Below are 18683 nucleotides of genomic sequence, written 5' to 3'. Positions count from 1 at the left end.
GATTTCCACTGCACGTCAACAAGGCTGTTGCTCCAGCCCTACGATATCGAAGGTCTACATAGCAACGAGGAATATAAATAGTAGATTTGATTCAATCAAAGAGACTCACAACAAAACATGGTTGAATCAAGAATGACCAAGAAAGCCCCCCAAAAGTAAAACCCAACTCAGGACTGCACCAAAAAAAGAAACGACAGAACATATATACTCCTCAGAACCAGAAAGAAGATACGGATCAACGCCAGCTTCCTGTATTGAAAGAAATAGATGCTAGCTGCACAGAGTAAACAGCGTAAGGAGTGAAAGGTGGACTGGAACGATGTATATGCGCAAGACAGCATGATGATGATATGTCAATTGATGAGGGGAGTGAACAACACAGAAGAGAATTCAAGAAGAACAAGAAAACATTGCAAGTCAGCAGGTTTATCGTCTTTCAATCCAAAGCTCCGGTGAGGTTCCCTCAGTCGGATACGGTATCGTGGGGAAACTAAATAAAGACAGGCAACGAGCGTGAACAAAACCGGTGTTGAGGTAGTCATCGTCGATGTGTAGTACACAAATATCAGAAAGCGGATGTCGTTCTCAATGCGCTAGTTCGCGTAACTCCATTTGAGGGTATCCCGCTGCGTTGAGCTGGTCCTACTGGACGGGATCGATTGCCCTCACGGGACCAGCTAGAAGTCCGAGTTAGCAGTGCGTTCAATGTAAGACGATGATAAAAATTATTCTTACATCCTTACTGCATGGTCATCGCCCGCCGATGCGAACATTCCCGGGTCTGCCGGGTTCCATGATATTGAGTTCACGCATCCAGAGATATGTCCTTCCAGAGTCTCTACAATGCTTCCATTTTCCTTGTGCCATATGTAGACTTTGGAGTCTGGGGATAATCAAGGCAGTTAGTAACAATACCACAAATGAGATGTTGAGATATATATTCACCTTCACTTCCGCTGACGACAAAGTTCTCAGCTGCTCCTCCGAACGTACTGCGAATCACGAACTCGCCTTGCTTTTGTCCCTTGAACTGACGGACAAGAGCGGTGGTTTCCATGTCAACTAGTTGGATCTCGCCCTCAGCCAAGTTTATAAGCATATGCCGCGAATCTTTGCTGATAGCAACTGAGGTCGGTTTGCTCGGCAGTGGGAGACAGTAGTCCTCTTCGTATGTAATCATGTTGTACACATGGACCTTCGCTTCTGTGTCGGCAGCAACAAGGCGTCGTCCGTCCGCGCTAATGGCACAGTCCTGTACACGGAACCCGCCCTTCCACGTGTATAGAGACTGACCGCGCATGCTCCAGTGACGGAGCTGTGATTCGGCATCAAGAGAGGCTGTCACAAAAGACTCACCATCTGCTGCCCAGGCAGCTGCAGTTACGGGTTGACGGTGGTGGTTGATAGTGAGCAGACAACGACCACTCTAAACCATGCACAAATCAATCCCGGTTAGCATATGATTCTGGATTCACCTGGGATTGTAGAAATCATTACCTCAACGCTCCATACACGCGCCTTCTTATCTTGCGAGCAAGTGATTAGTTTGGAGTCATCTGGACTCCAACTCGCGAACGCAACTCCCTCCTCATGTTCCGTAAGTCTATGGATGACGCTGAAATCTGTGGTGTTATATATGAGCACATTATGATCTTTGCCAGCAGTAACTAGTTTGGAGCCGTCGTGAGAAAACTCGCAATACCATACTTCGTCGGAGTGCTCGGTCAAGTCCACAATGACGTCCAACGGGAAATCATTTCGGTCGCACATGTGGTCAGAGTAGAGCGACGGAGGGTCGGCGGTGTTATGATAAACGCAGTTGTTGATTTGAGTGTGCTTGACGTGATCTAGTAGGAGGGCCAGGCGATGTTGCGGGATCATCACGGAAGGGGAAATGGATTCTGCGGCTGAATTAGCAAGCCGGTTACACCACCGTCATTGGCCAGATCAGGCTTACTTGACAGCTCGCCAAGCAGGCGTTCACGGGATGAGCTGATGGAGCCATCCCATCCTGGTTGGGAATGTAAGACCTCGGTCGGACACATAAGCAGACTAACCACAATAACCAGTAAGCAAATCGTGTTCTCGAAATGTCTATAGATCGGCAATACCTTGATAGGGCGTGTAGACGCTCGACATCAAAATTCAAGGGCGTCAGTTCTTGACGAAGAACGTTGAGAGCTGCAGGTAGATCACGCGCTTCTAGCAACTCGAGGAATTTCTGTTGTCGCAGATAGAATAGCATCTCGTTCCTATCGGCCTCCTCCGCTAATACCAGGGTCTCCTCTTGGGGAGATTTCCTGTCCACCTGTTGTGACCCGGCATTTCGAAACGATTGAATCAGGATTCTCTCCGCTTCTGTCCATTTTCCACCTAGCACCGCACTCCGGAACGTTGCAACCCCTGATGTTTCCAGTTCATAACCGCTCTCCGAGCTCAACAGGGATGCCGACTCATTATAACCCAGCTCATACAGACTCTGTATCAAAATTCGCGTTACCTCCTCCCGGTTGTGGCCGTAGTAGGTAGAAGACTGAGATGGCCCTTGAGAGCCATTTGTATGAGAGCTCCCGTTCGTTGCCGCTTGCCCATTCGGAGCAGTCTTCCTCGATATGGATGCAAGGGATTCGTTTGAGGCATCTAAGAAGCCATTTTCTGTTGATGTTCCGTCGGGACGCATGATTACCAGGCGCCTGCGCTTGGGGGAAGGAGGTCGGCCGTCCGGTCGGCCAAGAACTCGGCTGGGGTAATTCTGAGATGCGGTCTCACGTGCTATTCGTGGAATGTGTCCGGTCCCCGCCGAGGAGGGACCAAGGATATCCGGGCTGCTCGAAAGGCGGCGGCGACGGTTGGGCCGAGGGGTAGATGAGCTGGGTGGTTGAGATGCGGCGGACAGGAACTCTGACGTTTGGGAGTCGGGATTGCCTACCGAGGCGGGAGCTGTATTGACGGGTAAAGAAGGGTCAGGGTGGTCGGAGGTGATAAGGGGGTGATGCGGTGGTGGATTGTGAGCCAGTTCGACAATATCTCTAGATCTGCCCAATCCCCTGGCTCTTTGGAAGAACCAGGTGAGCAGACCTCAAGCGGTGGCGGGTGTCCGATAAGTAATCGCCCGGGATCTCCGTGCAAGAGGGGCGCAGTTGTCACAGGGTCAAATTGTTGGTCACTGGTTTGTGCTAAAAGTCACAGATGTAACAAATGATCAAGCTGTAGATCGTCAGAAATCACGCGGTTGTAACGTTCTCCGCTTTGAGTTGAGAACGGGGTGGTGGCTTATCGGGGGAGAGGAGAGGGAGAAAGCGATAAAGAGATGGAGAACTACAAGTTCACGGGAAGGCAATGACACTTCCAAATATTGGATATGGAATAACAAATATCAGACGTCAAATGTCAAATTTCGAATGTCGAATGTCGAAAGACAAGAAAAATAAAAGAACAACAAAAGAGGATTGGGTTGTTGGGTAGCGTTATATATGTAGCCCTGGAGGTCGCCTACATAGCGGAAAGGGAAGGATCCCACGATCGACCGATTTAGAGCGTAACATGGACCTCTACTATGTACTCTCTTACTACACTTCCTAGGAGGATTTTACCATTTCACACAAATGATCTTTGTACTACAGTACCATTTCATAACTAATTGAGGGAAAAGTGCGAGATAAGTGCGAGAAGTGCGAGGAAGTTAGCTATATATATTCCTCTTTTTTTCGCCAACGAGATCTTCCACTATATAGGAGCTATCTCCAACATGTGACGATATTTTGGTCGAGTCTAGTGGATGATGATCGACACCAGATAGCCAAAATCGACATTAATAGTCGAGAGCTCCCGTATGTCGTATTCCAAGGAGGTAGGAGTTGACAAAATATCCCCCCGTTGAATATAACACAATGCATGTAGTTTACTTTCTTCGGTAAGCCCCTAACACAGAGACGGCGCTAGAATCTTCATCTAGGTAGACTCGGCCGGCTTCGCATACAACTCATGCCGGGAGCAACACTGAGAAAGACGTCGGGGACGGGAAACTATGGCCTAATCACGCTGAGAATGACGAGATAAAAGAGCTAGAGATATATATTCAGCCATTCCGGCTAATCTGGTTGCTTTCAACACCGCTAGTCATAATGTGGGCATAAATAAGGTCGCCCACGTTGTTCCTAGCGGCGATGACGTTTTTAAAGTAAGATCTTCTATGATGATTGGTGGATAGTCTGGAGGCAAGCTAACAGTTCCCCATATGAAGTCAGCCGAGTCGACTTTCTCGGGAATAGGAGTTTCATTGGATGGATTCTCCCCTCCTAGAAATGACAGGGAACTAATAGCACACATATACCTCGAAGTCAAAGCGGCAGAGGTCTTGATCAGAGCGGAGCATGTATGTCATGACACTTTGTAGATAATTAGCCGGAATATTAGAAACAGCCCTGGAGAGCTGGTAAAATAACCAATTCCTCGCCTCGTATTGCTCCATTGCGGTTATGTTCTCGTGATGACTGATCATAACGAATTAGAACCCCTTGCTCAGTGCAAATGCGGGGCGTCAATGAAGGCCCGCCTTCGATTAGGCGACCATCTTTCACAGTTGGCAGGTTTTATAGTACACAGGAATCCTCCGGGAAGTATGCGTGGTGGGTCGATTTTGCAGGTAGAATCTCTACGAAGCACAAGATTGGCTTCCACCATTTATCACATACTAGCTCCCCAATAAATACAAAATAAAGTCTTCAGCGCCTTGCTTTACCCAGGCCTAGAGCACTGATTTCGCGAGAGCACAGATCCTTGACTAATTTTTCAGATATATCTAGTCCTATTTTGAGACTATCTCTAACCTTTGGCCGAGGGAATGGAAAATAAATATAGAACATGGGCCGCTGTAGCAAATGAAGCCCCTAAAGCCATCCCTACATCATTTCTGCCAATGCCAATTACCACATCCGCTGCTTGAACAAATACAGCGGCACCGATGACAGAAGCTACTGCCGGACCACCGAGACAGAGTGGGAGAATTCCGGCAAGTAATTCCAATGGGAGAGCGCGCACAGCATACATGCGTTGATAGAAGCGCTCTCCAGTGGTAACGAGAGGTGAGCCAGACAGGAATGCAGGGTTTGCAGTGGAAATTATTGCGGCTGTTGCGGAAGAAAATGAGGCAAATGCATTTAGAATAACCAAAAACTGATCCATCGTCGATGTATAATGAATGATCGCTTGGTTGATAACGAGGATGATGGTGTTCGTAAGAGCTATTTGGTCTGTGAGCAATGCACGATCTGTGATTCTTTGGTATTTTTTGACTTTACAGACCTAGGATTGTACAACTGATCAAATAGAATATAGGCGTATCAAAGCCAATGTAGGATAGAGAAATGACAGATGTGAGAGCAACAGGTAGGGGAAGCCGGGGTTAGTGGAATGACTCGGAGATAGTTTCGTTGTTTATGAGGCCGAAAAGTTATCATCTGTCCGTGCGCGCATTAGCCTCTCTGGTGGAGTGATCTCCCAGGACTGGGCTGGGCAGTATGACCTGCTGACTGGGCATCCCTTGAGCCCGTGGACACCCCGATCGGGAAAATCGCGGCCGCCTTACATCTAGTGCGTACTGTAACTTGCACACAGTAATATATTTATTCTACTCACACCAGTGGACCGGGTGGATATAATACTCATTACTCAACCAATCCCTTAGGTCTAAACTCCGCTTCAAAAAGTCCAGCTGCGTATTCAAAATGATATCATCATCTCCAAAATGTGAATCCCCTCGGGCTCCTTCATAAGCGCATAGCACTTGAGCTGGTCTGGACATGACATGTCTAACTCGGGCGTAACCATCATAACTGGCATCGGGGAATATATTCGACAGGGTTTAGGATGATGATAGTTGCAATCGGAGCTACTGGGCAGATAGATAGGAGGAATGTTATACACGGGTTAATTAGTAGGCTAAGCTTGATATGGAAAAAAACGTGTGCAATGATAATCGGTTAACTAAGTCGACACCGAAAGATCACCTGCAAAGCCGGAGTCTTGGCGTCACAGGGTGGTGGGCGATCGGTCCGAGCCGGTCCCAGGCCGGAGAAAACCTTATTAACCCCCACCTCCGTGTCAGCCCCACCTCCGACCTTCTGCCTTTGCTACCTACGTAGGTACCTAGGTAGGTAGTGTACATGATTAATAGGGGGACATTGAAATATGTCTATGGTTGCTTCAGGTGAAACACTTCTTTTCAATGCAAGCATAACCCTAAAACCTTAGAGAAGTTAAAGACTTTTCAAGCGCGCTGCATACCAACGATCAATTCCTGTGGGAGAAGCAGCTAATCATTTAATGTAACTACTATATCAATCATCTGTACTTTGTGGGGCATCTGGACCTCTATCTTAGTCCTTTTGCACTCTACGAGACTCACGGATATTAGCTTATTTGATGCAGATGTTATATAGGTGGAGTAAGCTGAGTTTTGGAACTTTGGGATGGTCAACATTACTTGTATCAGGACAGGCTTTCAGGGCGAGTGGCGCGACGACCCTTGGTTGTCCTGCTATAGCGGCCAGCAACAGCTGTAGGACAACTCCAAGAGCAATCTGCCGGATCCGTCGGTGTGAAGGCCCAGCTCGCCGCAGCTGAGGACCCTGCCGGGTGCTTGTTCATCTTAGAGAACTGCTTTGTGCTGGCTCTCGGCAACTTGCTCGACATCGACCCCGAGCAGCTGGACTACAACCAGCCAGTGGCAAACCTGGGTGTCGACTCCCTCGTGGCCATTCGTATCCGGGAGTGGTTCCTTAAGTATATGTCGATATGCCGGTGCTGAAGATCATGTCGGACAGCTACTCAATGTCGCGCACGTGTGACGATATGCATGTGGACTGACGGAGGCTTAACGAGGCTTAGGCGCCCCGTGCAAAAGCTCCCCACCTGGGTTCACTTACCTTCCAGGGTTAAATGGCACAATAATAGTCGACGGCTTATGCCTTGCCATGTCTTCATGTCTTTTCGGTTGCCCTTTTGGAGGTGCCTTTTGGATGTCATCTTTTCAATGTATGTGAAGTTGTGTGCAGATATGGTGCCTGAGCGCTATACACCTGGGTAGTGCAGAGGACCTTTGATGTTTACTGGTTGGGGAAGGTCATCCGAGCCTCGGGGGAATAATGTTCCGTCATCACCACCATCCATGTCTATGTGCAGGTTACAATGCTTTCTCTTTTTCCACCTTTCTCACTTGTCTATTGTTTATTACTTTCTCCTTTCTGATTGCCTCCTCATTTTTAACTACGTTCGTCTCTTTTTTCTGGCGTCTTTTTCATGTCATCTTTCCGCAAGCAGTATTCCCGGTCATATATATACAGTAGCATGTCAATGATACGTACATCCTGCTCCACATAGATTGCCACACCAGGCTATCTACTAATTACCACTCCATTACATAAGTTCTACAGAAAAAGCTGCCTAGATCGATAAACCACGTGATTGTTATCTTGTACACTTCATGGTTTCTCCACTGACGCCATGATGATGATGCCAGTCATACGGGTATATAACCCGCTTGTTCTTCAGTCTTCAAGGTCCTCTTCAGTTTCATCGCCAATAATATCACAAACACTCCTACACATAATATTACTATTTTCCAATTTTTTTTTATCTCCACATTTTTCATTATGGGTTGTGGTTGCGGATCTACTTGCAACTGTACTGGCGGTGCCCAGACCTGCTCATGTGGCGACAAGTGTGAATGCACGGGTTGCGGAGTATGTGATATCCCCATGATATCCCCATGATGTTTCAGGTGCAAAGGCTAACTCAGGCATGTCTAATTTTAGAAGTAACCCGTTTCTTCACGCCTCCCAACTCCCAATACTACAACACTCTTTTTTTCTTTCAAGGTGGATGATGGATATGGTGACGATTTGATGAAACCAATGAAGCTTTTGAGCATCAAAAATAAATGGAACCAATGTTTCGAGAAATAAAATTGCATCTCTCGAATCAATAATTATTTTTCCAAGACTTTTCCGTGACATTTAGACCTCACCGTTTCCCTTTCAACACTGCCTCGGAAGCTTTAAGCGCTCCTGTAATACTGAAACATACAAATGGCGATAACGCATACATGATCTATAGATATAGTTAGCGAAATGTCTCTTTTCCCCATAAGTCATCACTGCATACCGTCAACGTCTTCGCAATAACCATCTTTTCCATCTCAGACGCCTGCGCCAATTCCGCTAACCCGGAAATTACCAACGCCGGTGGACCAGCTGGCATCAACATCATGCTAAACCAGAGAATTGGATCATCACCAAGGAGCCGAGTCCTCTTAGCCAATCCATAAATTAATGAAACACTCAGCGCTGGCCAGATCACCAACCGAATGACAAAGATAGTCGTGATAGCCTTGACAGGGATTCGGCCCGAATGCCCTTCTGGAACCATCCGCTCGAACGTGATTCCAAGCTTACACCCAACCATGAAGATCTGCAGCGTTGTGAACAGCCCGCCAATATTCCTGATACTCGCAGTCAGCCACGCGTTGAATATCCCGCCATCTTCCTCGTCGAAGAAGAATGCTCGGTGTAATGAGGGGACTAATCCCAGCACTGTGCCGACAATAGTGCAGAGTATCGCCACGTCCGCTAATGGTGATTCGAAGGGTGCCAGGAGTTCCTGCTTGACTCGATGGGCGAATAACGAGCCTAACCAGTGCGTCGATCGCCGGATCAGGTTCCCAGCTGATGTTCGGGCTTCTTGGGCACGCTGCGGAAGTAGTGATGTTTCTTCGGTGAGTTGTTCGTCCTCTGTCAGCATACTTGCGGTACAATGTCGCTCCTCTGGGGTACTGAGACTATCCCCACGATCTTGTAACATCTTCGGTCCGACGATATACGCGATAGTCTTGCTTATCACACCGCAGACAAGGAAATAACTCTGAGCACGGTCGATTGCGGATGATGTGGTTTCGTCATCTCGCAGGAGTAGTTTCAGACTGCCTACACTCTTTAGGGAGTGGAGGAGTAACAAGGGTAGAGATGTAGTGTTGTTGAACGCGCAAGTCGGTGTAACCCATTGCGGTAGGCCAAGTAGACGCGATAAGAAATGCACGAGGCCGATCGATGCAGTTGTATAGAGGACTGACCAGACTAGTAATGGCAGATAGAGGTGATAAGTCAGTCATGTTGAGTTGGTTCATGAGGGGTCGACATCATATACTTATAACTGGAATATAGTTCATCGCTGTCCCAAGATGAAGCTGTTCGCCCAGATGCACTATGAGTAGTGCCGGTAGGAGGAGTTTCACGCCTAATCCCAGCATGTCATTTATTGTAGTCTCGTGGATCAAATTGAGTCGACGAGCGGCAAAACCGTAACACATTGTCAACAACACAGAAACACAGGCTTGTAGTGCACCCAGGAAGGGTGTCACTAAACCCTCGCTGGGCATTTTGTTTTAGATAGCTGACGTGTTTAGCTACTTAGGTTGTGAAAAAAAAAAAAAAAAAAAAGAGATCTAATTCTAATAGCCGTGCCGTCATAGTGACCAATGTCGAGTACTATGCATGATGCATGGTAGAAATTATTGTGTCAATACAGCCCGGAAAATCAATATACCGTTATGATAACGGTACCATACAAAAGTACATACATTGCTTCATCAGCGATATCCGTATAGATTGGAAAAACAGCGGACTTTGTCAATTTAGTTTGTTAGAGATTTTTACATATGTGAATTTTATATACATTGTCGTACACGTCTATTTCTGTCAACCAAGTTAAACCTACAAATACTATATCTTTGCCCTTTTACACTACGGTATAGAAGCCCTATAAACGTTTGTTCTTGTCATATGTATATCTTCTCACCAGACAATATTCGGGTCTTCGGGGGAATTCACTACCGAGCACGGGAATTCCCCGTGGGGTGCTATAAAGGGGATAGTAGCCCTAATCGGCTCTACTTCTCCAGTAGCTTCAATTGCTTCGCGCTAAATTTCAAGTTCCTATAACAATTCAATACTGCACATTCATGCCATAAATGTCCAAACCATTACAACACTACCTAGCATAGGGGTAAGGTGTGAAGCGGGAATAGGGATCGCCTATGGACCCCACATTGCGAAAATAAATCAAGTCGCGTGATTAGTATACAAAGTGGAATTATTTCGTTTTTTAGTTCGCTTTTGTTTGTATCTTTAAAAGCTGGACGTAGTATTTCAATCCAGAATCGGGAAATAGAGATAGACGATATACTATAGCAGTATAATAAACTAATAGTTGGTTTTTCTATAAAAGCAACTTACGAAGACGTTATATAACTAGTTATGGTTTGTAACCCATAGTAGGCAGCCATATTATTGCCTGCGTGCTATAGTCAAAGAATTTAAACACTAGACCATCACTCTGGTCTCCTTGGAGCCCGGGGTACATATGCATTTTAAGTTAATCCTATGGCATATTCACTCTAGTAACTGTGCATTATAAAAAAAGAAAAAGTATTTACTGATTTAAGTTGATTCGGAACCATTGGAGTAGACTATCCAAGGTTTCATATTTGAGACACAATTATGTCTCCGAGTCGGGGTTGTATCTATCCGTGTCACTATATCCCGAGATCTTGGCATTAAGGTTATAGGAGATTGATTCACAATTTATAGTTATGTTGATTGACAATGTATAAGAGCTGGATTAACAATGCATTCAAGACTGATTAACAATGTATACAAGAGTGATTAGCAATCTATAGGTTGATTCACAATCAACATCAGTATAAAACCATTTGCCGCAATAGACAAGAGCTAATCTATAACCTCGTTCATAGTATTACACCATTCTGCACTCTGAATTCCTCCAACATGAGCATATCTCGCAGCATCCTCGTCATCGGAGCCGGTGAGCTAGGCACCTATGTTCTGCAAGCCTTAGCCCACCATCCTCACAGACAGGATACAACCATCTCAGTCCTACTCCGGGAGAGCTCCATCAACGCCAAAGAGCCGAGCAAAGCGGAGCGCATCGAGAGCTTCCGCAAACTTGGAATCACGTTTACCCCTAGTGACCTCACCCTGGACCCTGAAGAGAAACTCGCCTCCATCTTCACGGAATTCGAAGTCGTCATTTGTTGCACCGGGTACATGGCCCAAAGCGGACTTCAAATCAAAATATCCAAAGCCGTTCTTGCTGCCCAAGTGCCATACTATATTCCTTGGCAGTTCGGCATGGATTATGAGGCCATCGGACGGGAATCAGGAATGTTCGACGAGCAATTGGATGTGAAAGAGTTGCTTCGGTCCCAGAACACGACCCGTTGGTTGGCACTCGCGACCGGATTTTTCACCAGTGTTATCTTTCCTCCAGTTGGGGGTTTGGTGGATGTGGAAAACAAGGTTATCTATGGCAGTGAGAACTGGGATAACCGATTTGTGATCACCACCACCAAGGATATTGGGAGGTTCACGGCGGAGATTGTACTAGGGCCGGAACGAGATGTTGTCTTTGTGAATGGGCCGGTCTATGTTGCCGGGGACACGGTTTCCTATCGCGATGTGGCTAATGCAATGGGGGAGGTTACTGGAGAGAAGTTCACGCGGAAACTCTTCACTCAGAAGGAAGCCCAAGATGATTTGCGGGAGAACCTCACTGTGGGGAACATCTGCCGTAGTGTTTTTGCACAAGGGAAGGGTTTCCTCTTTGATCCCAAGGATCTTTGGGTACCTCGTGCTCCTTTGGAGACAACTACTCTCAGAGAATTTGCTGAAGAGCATGTCCGGGTTTGAGTTGGCTTTTTGACCTTTTTGTGTCTGCTACCGGTGTCCGTTGTCCATTGTCCAGAAATGTATATTGTGAATTGAGGACGAAGCAAACTATGGAGTTTCCTTTAATGCATTACGTATAGATGTGAATCTCATATATGAACCAAATAATGTCTACATATCTACATATCTACCTAGGTATGCCCCCACAGTATACGTTCAAAATGTGGGGGGGCCTCGGGTAATCGGTCGGAGTAAGACCGAGTTGTCCCCCCTCATGAAGAACAGAAAGAAACATTAAAAAGAACAGAACCTCCTTCTACTCTTCATTAATATTAACTTCTTCTCCGTCTTGAATAATGTCTTCCATCACCCTCCGCTCAGCCCTACAAACCACCCCAGTGGCATACGGCTTCTGGTTGACGTATGTTTATCCCCCGCATTTGGAGAGGGGCAGCTTCCCCCTGTTCTTCAATTGAACCTCAAAAGGTTCTCTATCAAAAACAAAACAAAAAAACAAAAAAAAACCTGACCTCCTATTACAGCCTCCCTAGCGCCCCCGTCGCAAAGACAATCCTCCGCCGCAGCCCTGAGTTCACAGAAGGTGGATTCAGCTGGGTCCTAGTTGACGCCGAACATGGATTGATTAACGACAGTCACTATTACGAGGTTTGTCCCTCAATCATGGAACTGAACTCGAGAATGCAATTATTAATATCTCTACCCAGCTCACCAATGCTGTCGGCCACGAGGGCGCTAGCCCTATTATCCGTGTGCCCTGGCCCGAAGAGTGGATGATCAAGCGTGCTCTTGATGCTGGTGCCCATGGAGTCATGACTCCTATGTGTCACTCTGCAGTATGTGTAGCCTCTATTATTACCCGTAACCATACCTAGTTGCTAATCTCTGTTTCCGCGTCCAATAGGAGGACGCTGCCAAGGTCGTCAGCTACTGCAAGTACCCGCCTGTCGGAGTCCGTGGATACGGCCCCATGTTCACACCGCATTCATTCCCCGGTGTCAAGCCCGCCGAGTACGACGAGAAGACCCATGGTGAGGTTTTGGTTATTGTGCAGATTGAGTCGCGGCCCGGCGTTGAGAATGTAGAGGAGATTGCTAAGGTTGAGGGACTTGATGTTTTGTTTATTGGTGAGATTGGATATTCCTGTGTTGGATTGGTGGAACTCGCTAACGAATTTTCCTGTAGGACCCTTCGACCTTGCTAAGCAGATGCGTGTTACTCGTGGCGGTGAGGAGCACGAGGCTGCTATTCAACGTGTCTTGAATGCTGCTAGATCTGCAGGAAAGAAGGCTGCTATCTTCTGTATGTGTTCTCTTTGCTGGTCTTCCGCCTGTGTCTAACTCTATATCTTCTAGGTTCCGATGGAGATGACGCTCTTCGCCGCACACAGCAGGGCTTTGATATGGTCTCTATCACCACTGATGTTGCTGTATTCGGTGACGGTATGCTCAATGAATTAGAGAAGGCCAAGGGCAGCTCTAAGGTCCAAGCAAAGCGGGACGGTTATTAAAATAGCTCGCAATTATATTGATTATGTGTATATAGAAGTCAACCAATGAATTCAACTATATTATCCGCGATTACTTGGCCTAACCCCTTCTATCCAATTTAAACCCCCCGTTTAATACTGGCGTGATCACTTCCTCACCATTTTCACCCTGTAGGCACCTGGTGTTACAGACTTGACGGTTCCATTTCCCTCAACATCAAAAACGAAGAGCGAGGTAGCAATACCGCCCCAGGCCAACTGGTCCAGCAAAGTCCAGTCGCCGATATCATAGAAAGAAGAGAAAAGACTCGACGAGGAACCCACTCCCGGACCTCGGCTTCGAGTAGCAGTGTATGCACGGAAAGCGATTTCCCCAGTAGCCTGCTCGTTGATAATTGATGGCACAAGTCGTGACCCGGGACCACTAAGGAGTGTTGGCACTAATGCCGTGATATCCGTGCCATTGCTAATCCACGAAGTAATATTCAAACCAGGTGCTGGCTGGGTAGGTGGGACAACAGCGAGTGTCAACGACGAATTCAACTCTTCAGCTTTGTATGTACCGGCAAACTTCTGCGCTGCCTCTGCGGCGGCTTGCTCCATGAGGGCTGGGAGGATAGCATTGACGATAAGGTCGATTGCTAAGAGTGCCTCGCTGCTGCGACTGGCTTGCGTGCTGGCTGAGAGGAGGGTAAAGCCGGCGTTGAAGTCCGGTATCACGACCACGATACCACCATAGAACCCCGAGTCTCCCAGCTTTGTGTATAGATCGGTGACCACGCCTGATCCTGCGTGGACAAATCGGTGGATTTCCCATGGTGAGCCGACGGAATAGCGTAGACTTGACGTGTGAGTGACGGGTTTCATCCACTCCCGTGTCTTTTCAGAGGGGAGGAGGGTTGAGTTCAAGAGGGCGACGCCAAGTTTGGAAAGATCGTTTGTTGTGGAGAATATTCCACCAGAGGGGATTGTAACGCCTCCATAGGGGACGAACTGCTGATCAAGAGCCTCCGATGTGACGGAATGAGGGCGGGTGGAGTTGTCAGGGGGTGAGGAGTAAGTTGACTTCAGCCCCAGAGGTTCGAAGATAGAATCATTATACCATTCATCCATGGTCTTTCCGGTAAGATTTGAAATCGCGAGACCGAGGAAGATATAACCGCCGTTTACATACTCGGGGCTTGCCCAGGGAAGGTAAACGGGCCGTCTTGTGGCGTATGCCACATCCCAGGAAACTGGGTTACAGCCCTGGGTCTCTTCGCCAAAGCATGATGGCCATAGATTCAAGTCGCTCTCGTTCAAAGGAGGAAGACCGTAGAAGTTTGGATCAGTCAACGCGGGATTGCGAGACCCTTCCCGGTATTTGTAAACGAGAAATGTTTGTAGGAACTCCTCTGTGGCACCGTGTGGTATGCCAGCCATCTGGCCCGCAAGGGACCTGAGAGTGACTTTGTCCCACTGAACATCGTAAACTAGCTGAAAATTGTTGTGTTGCTTTCGAACATGGTCGGCCAAGAATGGGAAGATCTCTGTGAGTGGAAGGTCCCAGTCCCCAGGCTTCAGCTCTATAAGTCCAGCAAGAACTGTAAAGAGTTTTGACACACTGGCTACCTTGTAGATGCTGTTTCCATCCAGTTTCTTCACTCCCACCGGGGATTTTGCGACTTCGCTGGCGGTGTGGTGGAATTGAAGATCTTTCGCGTTGGGGTCAAGCGTGGAAAACAACCCAGCGGAGAATGTGAGGTTCTTTAGTTCGTAAATCCCGCTCGTTTTGTTGGTTGGCTTATCGGCGAGAACGGTGTTCAGTTGGGATGTCAGGTTCTTCCAACTGGCGGCGACCCGGCTGTGACTGCTAGACAAGTCCCTGGGGGGAGGATATGACGGTCCTAGAAGGTTGGCAAAAGTTGCCGGGAACCAAACCAAGCTGGCGAGAACATAATTTGGTAGCCGCATGATGCTTTTGAAACGAACGGCTCAATTTTTGAATTGAACTTAAAGGTCGATGGAAACTAAGAATTTCGACGAATACTGTATGCGGGTGTAGTCTTATATATCCTTCAAACTGCCATAAATTCAGCATGATGTCTGTTATCCCCGCGACAGGGTTGCGTCACAGTTAACCATGTGCTGTAATACTTGGGGGCCATCAGCATCTCGATCTATTGGTGCGTCCATGTCCACCCAACGGACAGACGGTGGCAAATTAACCACGATTGGCACGTTAAATTCAGCGTGGAAAACCTCGATTCGATCTGATGTACCGCTCTGTAGAGCTTTTCAGGGTAGCTCTCGGGGGCAGTGACACGATGCCCCGCTCCAGGTCGCTGCGTTGAACCATTTCTAGGAGTTCTGTTTGATGATCCTTGAGGCGGTGTTGTTGTGGATTGCATTAATCTTGTTGACTATGGGCGCTGCGATTTCAATGGACATGTTCTTCAGCAATACGAACGTTCATGCCTTGCCAAAGCCACTGACATCGCACCGCATGGGGACGCTAAACCCGATCAGGTGGCATGAGGCGCTCTTCTTGGCATTTGTGCCTTAGGGCTTGGTTATACGCAGAACAGTCGACTTTCTTTTTTTGTATAAAAAAAAGAACCAATATATCGCAGTGTAGCCTTGAATAACGTCACTATATCATATTTAGCCAAATGGATCGGATATACAGTAAAACATATTTACATATAACGAATGAGGATGCAACGAATATCCCGTTTGAACAAACTAAAACCGATTAAAATGCTTCACCCATTGATCATAACCTCCCAGAAAGTGTCTACGAGAGTAGTTAACCAGTGCGCTTGATACACATGAAAGGTTAGTGAATACGAGGGAATTAGGAGCGTAGCAGTAGAGTGATATTAGAGTATAAATTTGTATCTAAACCAGAAATACACCATATTTTATATATTATATAAGACCTGGCTTTTAGGACACCTGGATTTAACCAATCTTTCACCGTGTATCAATTAGTTCGTTCTAATTAGACTTCAATGTAGTATATCCTAGTATATCCTACGTATTTAAGGAGAGTGCCACATAACAAAACGATAAATCTCTCTAGACTCACACGGTGTCAACGAGTCTTTGATAAAAATAACGCAAATTTGTCCTACACAGTCCTAGCGCTGTGACAAGTTCTAACTGTACCAGGCAACGTTTGCCGGACCAACTGATAAATCCAAGTGAGCAACGGCCTCGGCAGTCCGGTTTTTGATCTTCCATATCTCGACGAAATCACTTCCGCTATCAGTGATTGCAAAGTAGTCCCCGCTAAAGGGTGCAGGCGATACCGAGTTGGCAGTACCTCCGCTGCCTGTCGTGGGGAGTTGTAACAGCTTCTCTTCAATCGATCCACTCTCTGGGTCCAATGTAAACACAGTAACATATCCCTTTTCTGTCGTGCTTCTGGAACGTGTACTGGCAAGCAAGTATTTTGGCACGCTTCCGCTTCTTTCAAAAGTGGAGAATGCAACTTCATCCGCCCAGTATGAGGAGGTATTGGTGAATGCTGTGGATGGAGAAGTCAATACCGTGAGCCTCTTCAACAATAAGAAAGATCAAATCGTAAACGAGGATACTAACGCGATGGGATCAGAGAGTAAGTTTGGTTGGTGTAGGTCAATCTTCCAGTTGTGGGGTTTCTCCTGTAAATGCCAAGCGCGGTAGTCTCCTCAAACACGACATATACGTAGAGACCTTTGGGATGCACAGCCAGATGTCGAGGGTTTGCACCAGTAGGAGCGCTAACCCGCTGGACTTTGGTCAACGTTTGGGTCGTATTATCGTACGAGTGGACCCAGACAGCATCGCCGGAGTCATCCGCGGAATAGATAAAGTTACCCTTAGCACTGACGGCTAAGCCGTGAACACCGGCATTGGTGTTGTATGTGATATTGGCAGTGACTGCCTTGAGGCTTCCTTCACTGTCGACTTCAATTGCCTGACCTGAGCATCCGTTGCTGAATTGTGCACCGAAAACGGGGTATGGTGCTTGGAGTGATCCGACGATAAAGTTGGCGTTTTGACCTTTACAACATATTAGCACTCCTGCTAAAACAGAGGATTATAGTTTGACGGACAGTCTTCTGTGAGGTTAATCTGTGACTTATACGTCAGAGTCAGGTTGCTTCCAATGGCATAGCTGCCGTAAAATGAGTCCTGGGCTACATAGAGGTTCTTCTTTTGTGCCTGCAAAGGTTAGTACGCTAGTATCACCCGATCCACAGCAGCGCACATACATCGAACGAGATCCACTTGGTGGTATCCCCAACGGTAGACTCATTTGCAAGCAGGGTCAATTTATCTGACAAGTCGTCAAATTCCATGAGAAAGACATCGCTGCCAGTGAAAGCGCCAGTGAAAAAATGATGCTTTCCACCCGCGACGCTTCTAGCGAGCTGGATCAGGACGAACGTGATCAAAGCTGAACGCATAGTATTTTGGGATTGAATGAAGTCAAAATTAGACAAATTTAGACGGGGCCATTTCGCTGCCAAGCAAGCTCTCTTTAACCTGAAGATTTTCGCATGGAGGAATACGTCTAGTTGGAGATCTGCCGTGTAATGCCTTGGCCACGCAATGCCGTGCCGTCATAGTGCCGATCTTGTCAGACCCAGAATTTCCAGATCTGATGAGTGGCCGACAGAAAAGAAAGGAAATCAGACTTAAAATTAACCATCGACGATCACCTTATCCGAACTTCAATGTCGAGTGTAGGACGCGAAGCTTTACTAGTGAACCACTGCATTATTGCCTTGGAATCGCGTGACGACGATGGGTGACGTGGTATTTTATGCGCAACAGTTTCAGGTTACCACACAAACATCACTGTAATGAACCCATCAAGATGATGTGGGGGATGCGGACTTCCTTTCTTTGATTGCTCTGATCTTTCTTCACCCACGGTGCCCTCATAGGCTAAACGGATGGTTAACATTCATCCCCAGCGCATCTTGGATAACAAAAAGGTTGACTATATTACAAGTATAGCTAGCGTTACCCCTATTCTAAGTTTTTAAGCTAGATAATTAGATGCCACAGATATCGCAACACATCACATTAGTCTAGATTGTCTGACCACTAAATTTTTCATAACACACTGCGCTTTGGAAACATTTCCTTCTTGTGATGTGTATAGATCCACTGGTTATCTACATATATGATTTCCTGGCTAAACCTGACATCGACCGCCTTTTAATGGCCAATGTCACTTTTCGTCTATCCTTCATTACGAACAATGCGGGTGAAAGGTAACCTGCTATCCCACACTAACTATATAGAACGCCAAGTACTTCTATGTAAGCTTAATTCTTAATTGGTCAAAAGAACTATAATATCTCCGGGGTATATCCACAAAAGCTCCCGAGCCACTAGGATGAGCGGAATTAACGGAGTTAACAGAATTAACGGAATTAACGGTGGTAGGCGAGTGC

The 18683-nt window shown here is 46.9% G+C and overlaps 6 protein-coding genes across 6 annotated transcripts; 2 read left to right on the top strand and 4 right to left on the bottom strand.

The window, feature by feature from the left end:
• Nucleotides 1-565: 565 nt before the first annotated feature.
• On the bottom strand, nucleotides 566-5184 carry N7455_003744 (WD40 repeat domain-containing protein; the record flags this gene model as incomplete). The annotated part of the gene is made up of 8 exons (XM_065604565.1): nucleotides 566-677; nucleotides 736-883; nucleotides 946-1426; nucleotides 1498-1901; nucleotides 1958-2052; nucleotides 2112-2940; nucleotides 3906-3921; nucleotides 4930-5184. 8 exons carry the CDS (start codon nucleotides 5182-5184, stop codon nucleotides 566-568), a joined length of 2340 nt encoding a protein of 779 aa, XP_065462116.1.
• A 2838-nt stretch (nucleotides 5185-8022) lies between these two features.
• N7455_003743 (Auxin Efflux Carrier superfamily) lies at nucleotides 8023-9433 on the bottom strand (the record flags this gene model as incomplete). Its single annotated transcript, XM_040958683.2, has 3 exons — nucleotides 8023-8109; nucleotides 8164-9131; nucleotides 9202-9433. 3 exons carry the CDS (start codon nucleotides 9431-9433, stop codon nucleotides 8023-8025), a joined length of 1287 nt encoding a protein of 428 aa, XP_040810916.1.
• Nucleotides 9434-10841: 1408 nt separating this feature from the next.
• On the top strand, nucleotides 10842-11762 carry N7455_003742 (aromatic alcohol reductase; the record flags this gene model as incomplete). The annotated part of the gene is made up of 1 exon (XM_040958681.2): nucleotides 10842-11762. One exon carries the CDS (start codon nucleotides 10842-10844, stop codon nucleotides 11760-11762), a length of 921 nt encoding a protein of 306 aa, XP_040810905.2.
• A 335-nt stretch (nucleotides 11763-12097) lies between these two features.
• N7455_003741 (HpcH/HpaI aldolase family protein) lies at nucleotides 12098-13269 on the top strand (the record flags this gene model as incomplete). Its single annotated transcript, XM_040958610.2, has 6 exons — nucleotides 12098-12162; nucleotides 12284-12407; nucleotides 12467-12595; nucleotides 12664-12886; nucleotides 12945-13061; nucleotides 13115-13269. The coding sequence occupies 6 exons, from the start codon at nucleotides 12098-12100 to the stop codon at nucleotides 13267-13269; spliced, it is 813 nt and encodes a 270-aa protein (XP_040811004.2).
• A 126-nt stretch (nucleotides 13270-13395) lies between these two features.
• N7455_003740 (serine hydrolase domain-containing protein) lies at nucleotides 13396-15201 on the bottom strand (the record flags this gene model as incomplete). The annotated part of the gene is made up of 1 exon (XM_040958614.2): nucleotides 13396-15201. The coding sequence occupies one exon, from the start codon at nucleotides 15199-15201 to the stop codon at nucleotides 13396-13398; it is 1806 nt and encodes a 601-aa protein (XP_040810900.2).
• Nucleotides 15202-16388: 1187 nt separating this feature from the next.
• Nucleotides 16389-17684, bottom strand: N7455_003739 (lactonase family protein; the record flags this gene model as incomplete). Its single annotated transcript, XM_065604564.1, has 4 exons — nucleotides 16389-16759; nucleotides 16834-17277; nucleotides 17331-17439; nucleotides 17490-17684. The coding sequence occupies 4 exons, from the start codon at nucleotides 17682-17684 to the stop codon at nucleotides 16389-16391; spliced, it is 1119 nt and encodes a 372-aa protein (XP_065462115.1).
• Between the last annotated feature and the right edge of the window lie 999 nt (nucleotides 17685-18683).

The sequence above is a fragment of the Penicillium solitum genome, assembly GCF_028829755.1.
Source record: "Penicillium solitum strain IBT 25940 chromosome Unknown utg000002l_segment0_segment0, whole genome shotgun sequence".
Classification (NCBI taxonomy): Eukaryota; Fungi; Ascomycota; class Eurotiomycetes; order Eurotiales; family Aspergillaceae; genus Penicillium; species Penicillium solitum.
The sequence above is the reverse complement of the archived record's forward strand: the minus strand, read 5'-3'. Positions and strand labels throughout refer to the sequence as shown.